At 43.4% G+C, this 18,452-nt stretch overlaps 1 protein-coding gene across 1 annotated transcript in view; it reads left to right on the forward strand.

Moving 5' to 3' along the window:
* itga1 (integrin, alpha 1) overlaps positions 1–18,452 on the forward strand; it is a 181,416-nt gene that overhangs the window by 86,032 nt on the left and 76,932 nt on the right. Inside the window, exons 8-10 of the mRNA XM_080185552.1 lie at positions 7,083–7,233; positions 9,713–9,878; positions 16,124–16,197. Of these exons, the coding sequence (XP_080041678.1) occupies positions 7,083–7,233; positions 9,713–9,878; positions 16,124–16,197 (391 nt within the window). The remainder of the gene's footprint in view (positions 1–7,082; positions 7,234–9,712; positions 9,879–16,123; positions 16,198–18,452) is intronic.

Consider the following 18,452-nt stretch of genomic DNA (forward strand, 5'->3'; position numbering starts at 1 on the left):
TAAAGGGAAGTCGTGTCTGACAAATTTACTGGAGTTCTATGAGGATGTGTCTAGGGCGGTGGATAGAGGAGAGCCGGTGGATGTGGTCTTTCTTGATTTTCAGAAGGCGTTTGACAAGGTACCTCACAAGAGGTTATTGCAGAAGATCAGGGGGCATGGAGTTGGGGGTAGGGTGTTAGCGTGGATAGAGGATTGGCTGTCAAATAGGAGGCAGAGAGTGGGGGTCAATGGGTGCTATTCGGATTGGCGGATGGTGACTAGTGGAGTGCCCCAGGGGTCGGTGCTGGGGCCTCAGCTATTTACCATTTATATAGATGATCTGGAGGAGGGAACCGAGTGTAGGGTGTCGAAATTTGCTGATGACACCAAAATTGGTGGAAAGGCAAATTGTGCGGAGGGTGGGGAGAGTCTACAGAAGGAGCTAGATAGGCTGGGCGAATGGGCCAGGAAATGGCAAATGGAATTTAATGTTGGTAAGTGCGAGGTGGTCCACTTTGGTAGAAATAATGGTAGGAAGGATTATTACTTACGTGGAGAAAAACTGCAGCAGGCGACGGTGCAGAGGGATACCTGTTTTCCAATCTTCAGCAGATAAGGTTAGAGGTTACAAAAATGGTAAAAAGAGAGTGAGAGGCTCTGTATTTGAATGCACACAGCATACATAACAGAACAGAACAGAAATAAATGTGGGCAATTTGATAGCCATTACATTATGGCTGCAAGATGACAAAGATGAGAACTTGCGTTTTTCAAGGGTATATGACACAAGGGAAGGTGGGAGATGCTGCACTTGGCATCTAGGCAACATTTGATCAAATACTGCGTCAAGGAGTTGTAGTAAGTTTAAATGATTCAGTAAGAATCCACTAGTGAGAGCCATACTGAGCACAAACAATGATAGTTGTGGTTCTTGGAAGTCAATTATCTGTTCCATGACATCACTGTAGGAGTTCCTCACACTACTGTCCTAAGCCAACTATGTTCAGCTGCTTCATCAATGACCTTTCCTCCAACACAGTTCTTGTTTCCCACCATTTGAAGAGTTGGTGGGGAACATATTCCTGTTTGTTCCAACTGCCCCACAGCCAATGACACTCTACTGAACCTTGATTAGCTGCAGGTGGGATCTCCACTCCTCACGCGAGAGTAAGGTCCGCCTTTACTGGACAATCTGATTGGCCAGCAATTCTACAGTCTCTGCAACAACAGTGCTGTAGTGGATGGACGAGAAAGCTTAAGCAGACATTGAAGACTAATACCGCAGTTTAACAGCTGTGCTATCCAAGGAAACAAATCCGGCAATGGTCAGTAAATTTCAGCAATGGCTGAAAATGGGATTGGTACCTGCAAGATTTCAGTTCAGGATCTTGCGCACACACCATCCTCCCCCGCACCCTCCCACCCCCACTTGAGACTTGGAAGCTACAGTGCCTTATGGGAAGGAGGGTGCCAGACTTCAGAAGAGACTTCTGATAGGTGCGATCCTCCTTCCCACCTGAGATCATAGAGTCATAGTCAAAGAGGTTTACAGCATGGAAACAGGCCCTTCGGCCCAACTTGTCCATGCTGCCCTTTCTTTCTTAAAACCCCTAAGCTAAATACAATTGCCTTCATTTGGCCCTTGTCTCTCTATATCCATCTTACCCATTTAACTGTCTAAATGCTTTTTAAAAGACAAAACTGTACCTGACTCTACTACTACTTCTGGTAGCTTGTTTCAGACACTCACCACCCTCTGTGTGAAAAAATTGCTCCTTTGGACACTTTTGAATCTCCCCCGTGATGTAACTTTATTGCAGTCCAAGCTTCCCCATCGGAGATTCAATATCTCCCTTGCTTCAGAGTTGAGATGGGGTAGGAAACGGTGCTTAAGAGGCCATAAAGTGACCATTTAAGGACTTCAATTGGGGCAAATGTAGTCTACCTCCTCTGAGGCCTTGCCTGTTGCAGTGTAAAATCTCTATGTGGTCAGGGCAGGCTGGAACCCGGAGTAAATCTCAACCCTTCAGTTTCACTCCTCTCACTTAAAAACCCATTGGAGGGGAAGCATAAAATTCTGGCCATAAGGTTGGAAGTGGATATGTTTGCTGATGAATGCATAGTGTTTAGTAGCATTTGTAACTCAGGCGCTTATGCAGTTTGTGTCCATTTGCCTCACGACTTTGACAACATTCAGAATTAGACTGATAACATGACTATCAGGAGGCAGCATGTTTTTGCGAAGGGGAGGTCGTGTCTTACTAACTTGATCGAGTTTTTCGAAGATGGTTAATGAGGGTAGGGCAATGGGTGTTATCTACATGGATTTCAGTAAGGCCTTTGACAAGGTTCCTCATGGCAGACTGGTGCAAAGGTGAAGTCGCATGGGATCAGAGGTGAACTGGCAAGATGGATACAGAACTGACTCAGTCGTAGAAGACAGAGGGTAGCAGTGAAAGTGTGTGTTTCTGAATGGAGGGCTGTGACAAGTGGCGTTCCTCAGGGATCAGTGCTGGGATCTTTGCTGTTTGTAATGTAAAAAACTGATTTGGAGGAAAATGTAACTGGTTTGATTAGTAAGTTTGTGGACAACACAAAGGTTGATAGAATTGCGCTTAGCGATGAGGACCAGGAATTGCGGATAGCAATGAGAACCGTCAGAGGATACAGCAAAATATAGATCGGTTGGAGACTTGGTCGGTGAGATGGCAGGTGGAGTTTAATCTGGACAAATGTGGATTAAGGCATTTTGGGAGGTCTAATTCAGGTGGAAATATACAGTCAATGGCAGAACCGTTAAGAGTGATAGGCAGAAGGAACTGGGTGTACAGATACACAGGTCACTAAAAGTGGCAACACATGTGGAGAAGGTAGTAAAGAAGACATACAGCACGCTTGCCTTCATTGGCCAGGGCAACTGGCAAGTCTTGTTGCAGCTTTATGGAACCTTAGGCCACATTTGGAATATAGTGTGCAATTCTGGTTACCACAATACCAAAAAGATGTGGAGGTTTGGAGAGGGTACAGAAAAGATTTCCCTGGATGTCGCCTGGTATGGAGGGCATTAACTCTGAGGAGAGGTTGGAGAAACTTGGTTTGTTCTCACTGGAACGATGGAGGTTGAGGGGCGACCTAATTGAAGTCTACAAAATTATGAGAAGCATGGATAGAGTGGATAGTCAGAAGCTTTTTCCCAGAGTGGAAAGTCAATTACTAGGGGGCACAGGTTTAAGGTGTGAGGGGCAAGGTTTAAAGGAGATGTAGGAGGCAAGTTTTTTACACAGAGGGTGATGGGTGCCTGGAACTTGCTGCCGGAGGAGGTAGTGGAAGCAGACACGATAATGACTTTTAAGAGGCATCTGGACAAATACATGAATAGGATGGGAATACAGAGATATGATCCCCAGGAGGGTAGAGGGTTTTAGTTCAGTCAGATACCATGGTCGGTACAGGCTTTTTTGTTTTCTTTGTTCTTTGTTCTTTAATAAGTGGTAAGTAAATTTACTGCTGCACTAATGCCAAGCAATAAGCATCTCCAACAAGAGGGAATCTAACCATCTCACCTTAACATTCAACGGCAATACCATTGCTGAATCCTTAATCATCAATAACCTTGGGGTTATCATTGAATAGAAACTTAAATGAAACAGTTGTGTAAATACTGTGACGACAAAGCAGGTCAGATGCTGGGAATTCCGTGGTAAGTGACTCAGCCCCTTACTCCTCAAAGATTTCTACAATCTACAAGGCACAGATACATTTCACTTGTCTGTACGAGTGAAGCACCAACAACATTGAAGGTGCTTGACACCATCCAGGACAAAGCAGCCCACTTGATTGACATCTTGTCCACCACTCAGACATTCACTCCCTCCACCACATGCATTCAGTTGTTACTTTGGCACCGAACAAAAGATGTTTTGCAGCAATTCACCAACAACAATTCAACCAACTCTGGCACCATCTTCCAAATCCATGACCACTACCACCTAGAAGGACAAGGCCAACAGATACATGGGAACACAAGTTCCTCACCAAGCCACTACTATCCTGACTTGAAAATATATAGGCATTCCTTCACCGTTGCTGGATTAATACCGTGGAACTCCCTTTCTAAAGTTCTGTGAGTGTACCTACGCCACATGGACCACAGCTGTTCAAGAAGGCATCTCACCACCATGTTTCCAACGGCAGTTAGGGAGAAATAAAAAACACTGGCTTCCAGTAACGCCCACACCATCCTCCCCACACCCCTGCCCCCGCTAGCTGAATAAATGAAATCATGGTTAGCACTGCTGCTTCATAGCTCCAGGGACCTGGGTTCGATTCCCGGCTCGGGTCACTGTCTATGTGGAGTTTGCACATTCTCCTCGTGTCTGCATGGATTTCCTCCGGGTACTCCAGTTTTCTCCCACAGTCCAAAGATGTGCGGGTTAGGTTGATTGGCTATGCTAAAGTTGCCCCTTAGTGTCCTGGGATGTGTAGGTTAGAGGGATTAGCGGGTAAATGTGTAGGGATATGGGAGTAGGGCAGGGGTGGGATTGTGGTCAGTGCAGACTCGATGGGCTGAAGGGCCTGTTTCTGCACTGTAGGGTTCAATGTTCTATAAAAGTGATGCTGAAATAAATTGCATAGTGCCCTCTGATTATCACTTCAGCGCCAAGGAAATTCAGTCACCCACACAATGTATTCCATCTGACGCATAGTGTAGATCAATTTAAAGTAATAGATTCCTTTTCCTGAGGAATATTAGTGGCCTGTTATTAAAATCTAACAGCTTCAGTGGAGCTTTTACTGGAGTCAGCTCACAGATTGTCATATTTATTGAATTCTGTTTCACAATTGGACAAGATTGTTGTTTGAACTCATCAGGTCCAGATTATAAGACTCTCACAATAGCTACTCGGCAGCCATATCCTTTTTGAAAACATGCGCCAATGAATAGAGAGACAAGAAGAACCCAAGGAGCTGAAATAAAAGCCAAAGTGACCTACATTTTACGTTTTTCACTGTTAATTCTAACAAATATATCATCCTAAAAAGGAAAATTAAGACAAACAAAAGTTTCTTTATTGCCCCGAGCCCTGACATGATCATTACAAGTTATCAGTGGTGAGATATCTAAGGAAGTGAATGAAGTGGTTACAGTTTCCTGTTGGGTACTAATTGGATGCAGCTCAGAGTAAATAATCTGACCATGGGAGAGGACTCATTTGTTTAGTTACTGTGTGATGTGGTGCCGAAGAAATATGTGATGGTCTCTATTGCTGGCAAGTTCTAAATGCAAGCTCCATATGCCAGAGATAGAAATCAAACCATCTGAAGCATTAGCAATTTCCTGCAAGGAGCGCTATGAGAACACAAGGCAAGCAGCAATTTTTTGAATTGCAACGTTTGTACAGAAAATTGAATTTCTGAGTATCACAGTGGCCCAGAGACCAAGGGAGAAGACACACTAGTTTTTGAAAGTAGTACTAAAGATCCTGCTAGAGGCAGATTGTCCAGTACTCATAGGGGGAAAGGGAAATGTCCACCTCACCCTCCTATCCCTGCGGCAGCAGCAGGCACTATTCCCTCCTGCTATTGTTCTCCAGGTCAAGGTCATGCCTAGCATGATGTACAGTACCCAAATAATCCCTTTCCCCCAGTAACTCCTATAAAGTGTGCTTTAAGAATGAGTAGACCAGCACTTAATCTTGCTCGGTGAAAGTCGCAGAGAATTTCGGGAAAATTGTTGAAGGAATGTTGGTGAAGTCTTGACAAAACATTCCAGAAAGTCTCCTGATGTATTTCAAATGTCCTCTTTAACCCTTCGGCAATAATTAAATAGTTAAATTTGAACATCTCTTTAAGTAGTGCTCAAAATCCTTATCAATGAACTGTTTACTCGTAGTCGTTTACTTGGGTTAAATGAGGTGGTTAATTGAAGTGCCAACCACAACATGCCATCAGCCTCTTTGATAAGTGCTAGTAGGCAATTTAGATGTCAAATAGATCCTTAGGAATCCTTGGATCAGCCATTCCTAGCACGAGCTTCAACTGCTTTATCAAGATGGCATCTGGTGCCAGACAGGACTAAACAAACATTGCATCTCAAGTCCCTGCACTGGCCATTCTGGAGGCCTTTCCTGTAGTGGCCAGTCAAAATAATCCCTTAGTATACAAACCAGAAAGCCACTGGTTTCCATGTAGAATGATGAAATAACTCTGATTTCTGATATTGGTACACTTCAATCTTCTCTGCTTAACAGGTGGAATTGGAAAGTTATAATTACAGGTGGTCTTGCAATTGTCAAACACCAGATGAGTCTTCAACTTCAGAAATATCCAAGTGGCTTATAATTCAAATTGTTTTGGCTTGTACTACCATACATATGACTAATAACAATAAACTCTGTCCATTCCTGCAGGTGCAGCAGGTGGTCAGGAAGGCGAATGGGATGCTGGCCTTCATAGCGAGGGGGATTGAATATAAAAGTAGGGAGGTCTTGCTGCAGCTGTATAGGGCATTGGTGAGGCCGCAGCTGGAGTACTGTGTGCAGTTTTGGGCGCCGCACCTGCGCAAGGATATTTTGGCCTTGGAGGGAGTGCAGAGGAGGTTTACTAGGCTGATACCGGAGTTGAGGGGGTTGAGCTATGAGGAGAGGCTGAATAAACTAGGCTTGTACTCGTTAGAGTTTAGAAGAATGAGGGGAGATCTCATTGAGACGTATAAGATGATGAATGGGATGGATAGGATAGAGGTGGAGAGACTCTTCCCGCTCAAAAAAGACAGTAGGACTAGGGGGCACAGCCTCAAGATAAAGGGGGGGCGGTTTAGAACGGAGTTGAGGAGGAACTTCTTCACTCAAAGGGTGGTGAATCTCTGGAATTCTCTGCCCGTTGAAGTGGTGGAGGCTGCCTCGCTAAATATTTTTAAGAAGCGGGTTGATGGGTTTTTGATAAGAGAGGGGATTAAGGGTTATGGGGAGAGGGCGGGAAAGTGGAACTGAGCCACGACAGATCAGCCATGATCTTATTGAATGGCGGGGCAGGCTCGAAGGGCCAGATGGCCTACTCCTGCTCCTATTTCTTATGTTCTTATGTTCTTATGTTCATTCCAGGAAAGAAGAATTTACAACAGAGAGGGGGATGCGAAAAGGAGTTTCAAAGGTGATGGTCGTGGTAACTGATGGCGAATCACATGACAGCTATCATCTACCAGATGTAATCGATGAATGTAATAAAGACAACATTAGGAGGTTTGCTATTGCGGTGAGTACTTCATATGTTCATTCAACCTTTTGAAATTTTATAGGCTGATTTCCTGATTGGACCCTCCCAATAAAAAGCAGCACTCATAGTGGACTTGGGTTTGGAGATCACAGTCCTTTGTTCTCTGATTTTCCATCTATTAATTTAAATGGATGAAGATTGAGAGACTGCAGGACGTCATTTGCCAACTCTCTCTCTGTGAGCATTGACAGGAGCACCCAAACGGTGGGTGGCATGGTAGCAAAGTGGGTGGCACAGTAGCACAGTGGTTAGCACTGCTGCTTCACAGCTCCAGAGACCTGGGTTCGATTCCTGGCTTGGGTCACTATCTGTGTGAAGTTTGCTCCCACAGTCTAATGATGTGCAGGTTAGGTTGATTGGCTAAGCTGAAAAAAATTGCCCTTTAGTGTCCTGGGATGCATCGGTTAGAGGGATTAGTGGGTAAATATGTAGGGATATGCGGGTACAGCCTGGGTGGGATTATGGAAGGTACATATCCACACAGCTTCTTGCCTGCACTTTCTGAATGCAGTCACTTTATATTAAATAGGTAAATATCTCTGTTAAAATAGAGCAGAGAGAAATGTTATATCAATATATAATTACGTGTTTGATAATCACTGATCGCTGACACTAATTCAGGAATAGTTTCTAACAGTGATAATCCTGATGACTATAAATAAAGTTTGTTTTCTTGCTTTTGATCATCTCATCTTGCTCCACCCTTCTGCCCATTCTTTAAAATTCTTACTCCCCTCTGCCTAACTACCCAGACTACCCTGAAATATTCTCATTGCTTTCCTCCTTCAGACTCTGCATTTCACATCCGCAACCATTTCAATCTCCATCTCAAGTTGTCTTTGCTTTCCATTCTCTGATTTCACCACTGTCAGGTTTTCTGTTCACCTCTTCCATTTTGAATGTTTTCCAAATTGGAGTCTTGAAGCTAACTTAGAATAGTTACGTCTACACCACGAATTGTAAACTCTTTGCGAGGATTGACAATTCAAAACTACAGAACAAATAATACGTAGAGCACTTGCTATTGTCAGTCATGACAAGAGTATTCACAAAATAAAAGCAAACCACTGCAGATGCTGGAAATCTGAAATAAAAACAAAAGATGCCAGAAAAACTCAGCAGGTCTGGCAGTATCTATGGAGAAACTGTGGTTTTCTTTCTGTGTTTTTCTCTGTAATGCTATTACAGGAAGCATTAGATTGTTAATGGTTCAAATGTTCACAATAATTTGAAGTAGTATGCAGTTAGTCAAATCAATGAATATAAGTGCATGTCAACAAGCTGATGGTAGGTTAGATCTTATTACCTCTGAACACCATATAATACAGAGGTAAGAACATAAGAACATATGTTTTAAAGGATATAAGACATCAGCTCAGATGCAAGGAAGGATTCCTAATTCAGGGTTGTGCATACATGTTTGCCAATGTTTATTGCAGAAGATTGATAGAAAAATGTTGCCTGAGCCTGAGTTTTTCCAGCATTTTCTGTTTTGATCAACAAAATATTTGTTTTATTTGTAAATTATTTACCGCAGTTTTATCCTTCAGTGTTACTCTGCCTTTTGCTAGCATCATACTCGATGGTGATTACTTTTTTTATCCTGAGAGAAAAAGCTGTTTCACGTAGCAATTTAGTTAAAGACATTAAAAATGTGCCCATACAGTTAAAACTGACTCTGAAAGATGCATGAGATATGGACCTTGTTCCCTCCCAATGTAATCCTATTGCAATTCACCAACAGCACTGCTCAGTATATGGTACCATCTTTAACCATTAGACTAATATTTTCCAATAGCCAAGGACAATTTTTTGAGAAATCAAAAGTAATGCTATGCAATATTACAGGAAGCATTAGATTGTTAATGGTTCAAATATTCACAATAATTTGAAGTAGCATGCAGTTAGTCAAATCAGTGAAAATAAGTGCATGTCAACAAGCTGATGGCAGGTTAGATCTTATTACCTCTGAACACCATATAATACAGAGGTGGTCAAAGTTTTAAAGGGTATAAGACATCAGCTCAGATGCAAGGAAGGATTCCTAATCCAGGGTTGTGCATGCATATTTGCCAATGTTTATTGCAGAAGGTTGATAAGAGACCAGATATCCCATTTTGGACTTCATTTCATTTCCGTTGACTGCAGGGTGTCTTCTTGGCCATTTCAACTTTTACCACAACTCCTTCACCCAGCAATCTGTTGAAATGCTGGCAGAGATTATACGGAAATTCCATGAATTTTTCCTCGCATTCCGTGATGTCAAGGCCAATATACTAAGTGGCTAGATTTAAAATTTATGTCGTTTCAAATCTGTCCTCATCAAAAATACATGTGCAAAATTGTTGTTCCTGGCAACTAAATAATTATGTTGTACGCACATTGGCTGTGTTGAACTGCATTTCAATCTCAGCATTAAATTTTATTCATTTTAATCAATTTCTACATCTAATTTTAGGTGCTTGGCAGTTACAACAGAGGAAATCAAAGTACTGAAAGATTTCTGAAAGAAATAGAGTCTATTGCAAGCTTTCCTAAAGATAAACATTTTTTCAATGTATCAGATGAAAAAGCACTGGTGACAATCGCAGAAGCCCTTGGAGAGCAAATCTTTGCTTTGGAAGGTAGGACATGCTATTTTCCCTGGATTTGTCATTGTTTCAGCATGACAAGTCAATATCTCCACAGGTTTCAAAGCAAGAGTCTGATTTAGTTTGCTCCAAATTGTAGAGAAGCAATGATAAAACTATAGGCCATTAGACATAGGAGCAGAATTAGGCCACTCAGCCCATTGAGTCTGCTCCACCATTCAACCATGGTTGATATCTTTCTTATTCCCATTCTCCTGTCTTTTTCCCATAACCCCTGATCCCCCTATCAATCAAGAACCTACCTATCTCTGTCTTAAAGATACTCAATGACCTGGCCTCCACAGCCTTTTGCAGCAAAGATTTCCATAGATTCACCACTCTGTGGCTAAGGAATTTCCTCTTCATCTCTGTTTTCAAAGATTGTCCCTTTAGCCTGAGGTTGTGCCCTCTTGTTCTATTTTTTCCTACTATTGGAAACATCTCCTCCATGTCAATTCCAACCAGGCCTCACAGTATCTTGTAAGTTTTAATAAGATCCTCTCTCATCCTTCTAAACTCCAGCAAGTACAGACCCAGAGTCCTCAACCGTTCCTCTATGACAAGCTCTCCATTCCAGGGATCATTCTTGTGAACCTCCTCTGGACCTTTCCAAGGCCAGCACATCCTTCCTTAGATATGGGGCCCAAAACTGCTCATAGTACTCCAAATGGAGTCTACCCAGAGGCTTAAACAGGCTCAGAAGTACATCCCTGACCTTGTATTCTAGCCCCCTCAACATGAATGTTAACATTGCTTTTACCTTCCTAACTGCTGACTGAACCTGCATGTTAACCTTAAGAGAATCTTGAACAATGACTCTCAAGTCCCTTTGTGTTTCTCATTTCCTAATCATTTTCCCATTTATAAAATAGCCTATGCCTCCATTCCTCCTTCCAAAGTGCATAACTTTTCGACATTGTATTCCATCTGCCACTTCTTTGCCCACTCTCCTAAAATGTCCAAGTCCTTCTACAGCCCCCACTACTTCCTCAGTACCATCTGTCCCTTGACATATCTCTGTATCATCTGTAAATTTAGCAATAGTGCCTTCAGTCCCTTCCTCCAAATCATTTATGTATATTGTAAAAAGTTGTGGTCCCAGCACTGACCCCTGAGGTATACCACTGCCATCCTGAAAAATACCCCTTTGTCCCCATTCTTTGCCTTCTGCAAGTCAGCCAATCCTCTATCCATTGCCAGGATTTTACCCTTATCATCATTGGCATTTAACTCATTTAACAGTCTCCTAAATAAATCACACCCACTGGTTCTTCTTTATCTAACTTCCTTGTTATCTCCTCAAAGAACTCTAACAGATTTGTCAGACATGACCTTTCCTTGACAAATCTGTGCTGACTCAATCCTACTTTATCATGCACTTCCAAGTACTCTGCCATCTCATCTTTAATAATGGACTCTAAAATCTTGCCAATGAATGAAGCCAGGCTAACCGGTCTATAATTTCCCGTCTGCTGCCTCCCTCCCTTCTTAAACAGCGGTATTACATTAGCTACTGATAATTTAGGAGGACTAACAACTCAACATCAACCATCCACTAAGTCACATTCATTGGCTTTTCTTATTAGTAGTGTACCTCAGGGATCAGACAGCAATTGTTTACAATACATAGATGATTTGGAGTTGGAGACCAAGTGTAGCGTGTCAAAATTCACAGATGACACTAAGATGAGTGATAGAGCAAAGTGTGCAGAGGACACTAAAAGTCTGCAAAGGGGTATAGATCATCTAAGTGAGTGGACGAGGGTCTGGCAAATGGAGTACAATGTTGGTAAATGTGAGGTCATCCATTTTGGTAGGAATAACAGCAAAATGGACTATTGTTTAAATGAAAAAAAATTGCAGCATACTGCTGTGCCGAGGGACCTGGGTGTCCTTGTGCGGGAATCTCAAGAGTTGTTTTGCATGTGCAGCAGGTAATTAAGAAGGCAAATGGAATTTTGTCCTTCATTGCTAGAGGAATGGAGTTTAAAAACAGGGAGGTTATATTACAGCTGTATAAGGTTCTGGTGAGGCCATATCTGGAGTACTGTGTAAAGTTTTGGTCACCTTACTTGAGAAAGGATATTTTGACACTGGAGGGGGTGCAGAGGAGGTTCACTAGGTTGATTCCTCAGTTGAGAGGGTTGGCTTATGAGGAGAGACTGAGTAGACTGGGGATATACTCATTGGAATTCAGAAAAATGAGGGGAGATCTTATAGAAACATGTAAGATTATGAAGGAAATAGAAGCAGGGAAGTTCTTTCCACTGGCGGGTGAAACCAGAACTAGGGGGCATGGCCTTAAAATAAGGAGAAACAGATTTAGGAATGAGTTGAGGAGGAACTTCTTCACACAAAGGGTTGCGAATCTGTGGAATTCCCTGCCTAGTGAAGCAGTTGAGGCCATTTCATTGAATGTTCTTAAGGCAAGGATAGATACATTTTTGAACAGTAAAGGAATTAAGGGATACGATGAACTGGCGGGTAAGTGGAGCTGAGTCCACGAAAAGATCAGCCATGATCTTATTGAATGACGGAGCAGGCTCGAGGAGCCAGATGGCTTACTCCTGCTCCTAGTTCTTATGTTCTTATGTCCCTATATTGCTGTTATAAATACAAAAAAAACTTGATAGTATTAAATTGTTGCCAACCTCCCAAGATTGGCTTGGAATCTCCAGGAATTAACAACTAATCTCCAGAATGCTATCTAAGAGCAAAATAATATGGGCAATAAAAGCTGTGTTCCTATTTTAATGTTTTATTTGTTATACAAAAAAAGCAGATGCTTGAAAAAGGGCTACAGGTCTGCAGGATAATAGATTTTTAACATAAGAACATAAGAAATAGGAGCAGGAGTAGGCCATCTATCCCTTCGAGCCTGCCCCGCCATTCAATAAGATCATGGCTGATCTGTCGTGGCTCAGTTCCACATTCCCGCCCTCTCCCCATAACCTTTAATCCCCTCGCTTATCAAAAACCCATCAACCCGCGTCTTAAAAATATTTTTTCAAAGACCTTATGGGTTGAGGTTAGAAGAATGTTACCAGGGACAGGAAGAAATTATCAGGCGCTTGGAGTGACTCTTTGATCCAGATTGTGTGGTGCAGATCATGTTCTGCACCTCATTCTTTTTGAACCATTTCTCTTGTTTCAAATCCTTTCTTTCCTTATTAAGACCACAAAACTTACTTTTTGATCCCATCCCTACTTCTTCATCAACCTATCTTTGGATTTACCCTGGAAAGCATCAGGCAAGAACCAGTGGTATTAGAAACAAGTTATATAATTGGTACATGCATGTTATACTTCTGACATCATATTTCCAAGAGTATAGACTAAAACAGAAAATGAAAGCCACTCATTTCTTTCTATTATTTCTGATATGCTAACACTGGCCTCTCCTTAAGGGCAGGAGCAATAAAACTGACAAGCAGCCAACCATCCACAAAAACATCATTCAACCATGAAAATGACCTCAAATTATGCCTACTTACACCACTTCCCTACGTGGAATCTCTGAGCAGTGGCCTTAAGACCACAGTTCCACTTTAGTGGCTAAGTGGTATAACTGTGTCCCAGGCGCACTTACTCTGTGCAAATGGGATCAAGGGTCAACATATAGATGTGCTGGCCATCGACCAGCATACCCTCTAAGAAGGTGAGAGGGCATGGGATCCAAGGGGCTTTGGCCTTGTGGATCCAGAACTGGCTTGCCTGCAGAAGGCAGAGAGTGGTTGTGGATGGGTCTTTTTCTGCATAGAGGTCGGTCACCAGTGGAGTGCCCCAGGGATCTGTTCTAGGACCCTTGCTATTTGTCATTTTCAGAAATGACCTAGATGAGGAAGTGGAGGGATGGGTTAGAAAGTTCGCCGACGATACGAAGGTTGGTGGTGTTGTGGATAGTCTGGAGGGATGTCAGAAGTTGCAGCGTGACATAGCTAGGATGCAAGACTGGGCGGAGAAGTGGCAGATGGACTTCAACGTGGATAAATGTGTAGTGGTCCATTTTGGCAGGACGAACAGGATGCAGGAGTACAATATCAAGGGTAGGAGTCTTAGCTGGGTTGAAGAGCAGAAAGATCTTGGGGTCCGGGTCCATAGGACTCTTAAATCGGCCTCGCTGGTGGAGGATGTGGTCAAGAAGGCATATGGTGAACTGGCCTTCATTGATCGAGGGACTGAGTTTAGGAGTCGGGAGGTAATGCTGCAACTTTACATGACCCTTGTCAGACCCCACTTGGAGTACTGTGCACAGTTCTGGTCGCCTCACTACAGGAAGGATGTGGAAGCTATTGAGAGGGTGCAGAGGAGATTTACAAGGATGTTGCCTGGATTGGGAGGCATGCCTTATGAAGATAGGCTGAGGGAGCTGGGACTCTTCTCCCTGGAGAGATGAAGGTTGAGAGGCGACCTGATAGAGGTTTATAAGATGCTGAGAGGAATAGATAGGGTGGATTCTCAGAGGCTATTTCCCAGGGCTGAAATGGTCGCTACGAGGGGACACAGATTTAAGGTGCAGGGAAGCAAGTACAGAGGAGATGTTAGGGGTAAGTTTTTCACTCAGAGGGTGGTGAGTGAGTGGAATCGGCTACCGTCAGTGGTGGTGGAGGCGAACTCGCTGGGGTCTTTTAAAAGACTTCTGGATGAGTATATGGGATCTAATGGCATTGGAATCTACAGATAGTTCAATGGCTTGGTAGGTATAGATGTGATCGGCGCAACTTGTGGGCCGAAGGGCCTGTTTGTGCTGTAGTGTTCTAAGTTCTATGTTCTATGTTCTAATTCCATCATTTACTCCTGTTCTACACTCTTAAGATTGAACTCCAACTCTTCTAAACTTTCTAACTGCAACACTATATTCTGCACCCAATCTTTCAAGAGGTTACTGCAGAAGGTCAGGGGACATGGAGTTGGGGGTAGGGTGTTAGCGTGGATAGAGGACTGGTTGTCAAATAAGAGGCAGAGAGTGGGGGTCAATGGGTGCTATTCAGATTGGCGGTTGGTGACTAGTGGAGTGCCTCAGGGGTCGGTGCTGGGGCCTCAGCTATTTACCATTTATATAGATGATCTGGAGGAGGGAACTGAGTGTATGGTGTCGAAATTTGCTGATGACACCAAGATTGGTGGAAAGGCAAATTGTGCGGAGGGTGTGGAGAGTCTGCAGAAGGATCTAGATAGGCTGGGCGAATGGGCCAGGAACTGGCAAATGGAATTTAATGTTGGCAAGTGCGAGGTGGTCCACTTTGGTCGGAATAATGGTAGGAAGGATTATTACTTACGTGGAGAAAAACTGCAGCAGGCGACGGTGCAGAGGGACCTCGGGGTCCTTGTGCATGAGTCGCAAAAACCCAGCTTGCAGGTGCAGCAGGTGGTCAGGAAGGCGAATGGGATGCTGGCCTTCATAGCGAGGGGGATTGAATATAAAAGTAGGGAGATCTTGCTGCGGCTGTATAGGGCATTGGTGAGGCCGCAGCTGGAGTACTGTGTGCAGTTTTGGGCGCCGTACTTACGCAAGGATATTTTGGCCTTGGAGGGCGTGCAGAGGAGGTTTACTAGGCTGATGCCGGAGTTGAGGGGGTTGAGCTATGAGGAGAGGCTGAATAAACTAGGCTTGTACTTGTTAGAGTTTAGAAGAATGAGGGGAGATCTCATTGAGACGTATAAGATGATGAATGGGATGGATAGGATAGAGGTGGAGAGACTCTTCCCGCTCAGAAAGGACAGTAGGACTAGGGGGCACAGCCTCAAGATAAAGGGGGGGGCGGTTTAGAACGGAGTTGAGGAAGAACTTCTTCACTCAAAGGGTGGTGAATCTCTGGAATTCTCTGCCCGTTGAAGTGGTGGAGGCTACCTCGCTAAATATTTTTAAGAAGAGGGTTGATGGGTTTTTGATAAGAGAGGGGATTAAGGGTTATGGGGAGAGGGCAGGAATGTGGAACTGAGCCATGACAGATCAGCCATGATCTTATTGAATGGCGGGGCAGGCTCAAAGGGCCAGATGGCCTACTCCTGCTCCTATTTTTTATGTTCTTTTCCTTCTCTCCAAATACTCTATGAAGAGTATGCTATGTCTGTATAGTGAAGAAGAAACAATACTTTTCAAGATACGCCAATATTTGTGCCAATAATAAATCAAATCAAATCAGATCCTTCGCTTTTCTGTCTTGTGAACATTTTGTTTTTGGTTTTTTGTGAGATAGCTAAGTTTTCATTAGTAACGATCACTTTTCATTTACCAGCAACTAGTGACCAACAAGCTGCCTCTTTTGAGATGGAAATGTCACAAGTTGGGTTCAGTACACATTATACAGAGGTAAGATATTGAGAATCTCCTCCGCATTTGTTTTGTACCATTCTTGGTTAGCTCATTAGATAATCTTTATTTTTAATGGAAACATTGCAACAAACAACAATTTTATCCCTAAATGCAACAGACTGCATTGTTTTATCAAGATATTGCTCAATACATTGTGCTCCACTTAATGTTTGGAAAGCTCCCCACCAGGAATTCAGGAGAGAATGTATCATGATATTGTATCCATTGAAAATTGTGTGGAGCAGATGCTGGATTACCCATATGTACCCCAAATGGGCAAAGAACCCGAACTGTGAATCTATTCATTCCTGGAACATGGGTGTTGCTGGCTGGCCAGCATTTATTGTCCATTCCTGATTGCCCTTGGAGGGCAGTTGAGAGTCAACCACATAGCTGTGGCCCTGGAGTCACATGAAGGCCAGATCAGATAAGGACAGCAGATTTCCTTCCCTCAAAGACATTTGTGAACCAAGCGTGTTCTTCCGGCAATTGACAATGGTTTCATGGTCATCAATAGATTCTTAATTCCAGATATTTTTTATTGAATTCAGATTCTACCACCTGCCATGGCAGAATTTGAACCTGGGTTCCCAAAAACATTAGCTGAGTTTCTGGATTAATGGTCCAGCGATAATAACTCTAGGTCATCACCTCCCTGCAAAACTACCTAGAGTAGAATCCCTGTAGTACAAAAGGAGACCATTCAGCCCATCAAATCTGCACTGACAACAAATCCACTCAGACCCAATCCCACATATTTATCCCACTAATCCCTTTAACCTACGCATCCTGGGACACTAAGGGGCAATTTAGCACGGCCAATGCACCTAACCAGCACATCCTTGGACCGAGGGAGGAAACTGGAGCAAACCCATGCAGACGCAGGGCAAACATGCAAACCTCACACAGACAGTGACCCAAGTCAGGAATTGAACCCAGGTCCCTGGAGCTGTGAAGCAAGAGTGCTCACCAGCTCGAATGTAGAACTGGTGACAGTTTTGAAGTAAACCTGTTGAATTTACCAAGTCAATGATTAGAAAGACCCAGTAACAAAATACTGGCACCTGGATGCTAGTGTGAGCAAATCCAGCTTTGTTGTTGCCACCATGAGTGTTATGCATCTAAAATTAGTAACACTCATACAATAGAACAATAGTTAAAATCAACTTGTCACTGCCAAGCTTCTTGTTTCAATTCCAGTGCCAGAAGCTAACTGTATTTAAACAAAAATGAGTAGCAATTAATCAGCAAAAATAAAATGTTGGTAAATAGAATGGCCACTCATTGCTATACTATGCCTCATCTTGAGCCAAATACCCATAGGAAGGAGGGGGAGGGAGGAGGGAGGGGGAGGGAGGAGGGAGGAGGGAGGGAGAGGGAAGGGAGGGGGGAACATAGAACATAGAACATAGAACATTACAGCGCAGAACAGGCCCTTCGGCCCACGATGTTGCGCCGACCAGTTAAAAAAAAATAAAAAAACAACGACCCACTAACCTAAACCAATCCCTTTTCGTCCATAAACCTGTCCACAGACCTCTTAAACGCCCCCAAACTAGGCGCATTTACAACTGCAGCAGGCAGGGCATTCCAATCCCTCACCACCCTTTGGGTAAAGAACCTACCCCTGACATCTGTCCTATAACTACCCCCCCTTAGTTTAAAGCCATGCCCCCTCGTGCTAGATTTTTCCATCAGAGGAAAAAGGCTATCACTATCCACCCTATCTAAACCTCTAATCATCTTATATGTTTCAATAAGATCCCCTCTTAGCCGCCTTCTTTCCAACGAAAACAACCCCAAATCCCTCAGCCTCTCCTCATAGGATCTCCCCTCCATACCAGGCAACATCCTGGTAAACCTCCTCTGCACCCTCTCCAAAGCCTCCACATCCTTCCTGTAATGTGGGGACCAGAACTGCACACAATACTCCAAGTGCGGCCGCACCAGAGTTGTGTACAGTTGCAACATAACTCCTAAATTCAATCCCCCTACCAATAAACGCCAAGACACTGTATGCCTTCTTAACAACCTTATCTACTTGATTCCCAACTTTCAGGGATCTATGTACACATACACCTAGATCCCTCTGCTCCTCCACACTATTCAAAGTCTTCCCGTTAGCCCTATACTCAACACATCTGTTATTCCTACCAAAGTGAATTACCTCACATTTCTCTGCATTAAACTCCATCCGCCACCTCTCGGCCCAGCTCTGCAACCTGTCTAAGTCTTCCTGCAAACTATGACAC

The sequence above is a fragment of the Carcharhinus amblyrhynchos genome, chromosome 1, assembly GCF_965287045.1.
Source record: "Carcharhinus amblyrhynchos chromosome 1, sCarAmb.v2.hapA, whole genome shotgun sequence".
Lineage (NCBI taxonomy): Eukaryota > Metazoa > Chordata > Chondrichthyes > Carcharhiniformes > Carcharhinidae > Carcharhinus > Carcharhinus amblyrhynchos.